Here is a 256-nt window from a genome sequence, read left to right on the forward strand (position 1 = left end):
TCCACCTGAGCTTTTTTTGTACACTAAGGGTTGAACAGGGAACTTTCCAGCAAAAGTTCAGGGCATCCGTGTCAAGGGGAGAGAACTCTTCTGTTCCTTTTTACTTCCTTGCTGCATTCCTTCCCTCTCCTCTTCCTCAATATAACGAAGGACAAGGTGGGAAGAAGGCAACTTAGAGCAATACTTTCTGTGTTCGGTCCATAAACCTGGGAGGTGAGAACCTATTTGGAGAACAAATACAACTATGAGTCAGTTT

The 256-nt window shown here is 44.1% G+C and overlaps 1 protein-coding gene across 1 annotated transcript in view; it reads right to left on the reverse strand.

Moving 5' to 3' along the window:
• LOC103582616 (prohibitin-2-like) overlaps positions 1–256 on the reverse strand; it is a gene marked incomplete at its 5' end in the record, with an annotated part of 13,680 nt that overhangs the window by 10,337 nt on the left and 3,087 nt on the right. Inside the window, one exon of the mRNA XM_008564164.1 lies at positions 185–221. Coding sequence (XP_008562386.1) covers positions 185–221 — 37 coding nt within the window. The remainder of the gene's footprint in view (positions 1–184; positions 222–256) is intronic.

Source organism: Galeopterus variegatus, unplaced genomic scaffold (assembly GCF_000696425.1).
Source record: "Galeopterus variegatus unplaced genomic scaffold, G_variegatus-3.0.2 Scaffold17012, whole genome shotgun sequence".
Classification (NCBI taxonomy): Eukaryota; Metazoa; Chordata; class Mammalia; order Dermoptera; family Cynocephalidae; genus Galeopterus; species Galeopterus variegatus.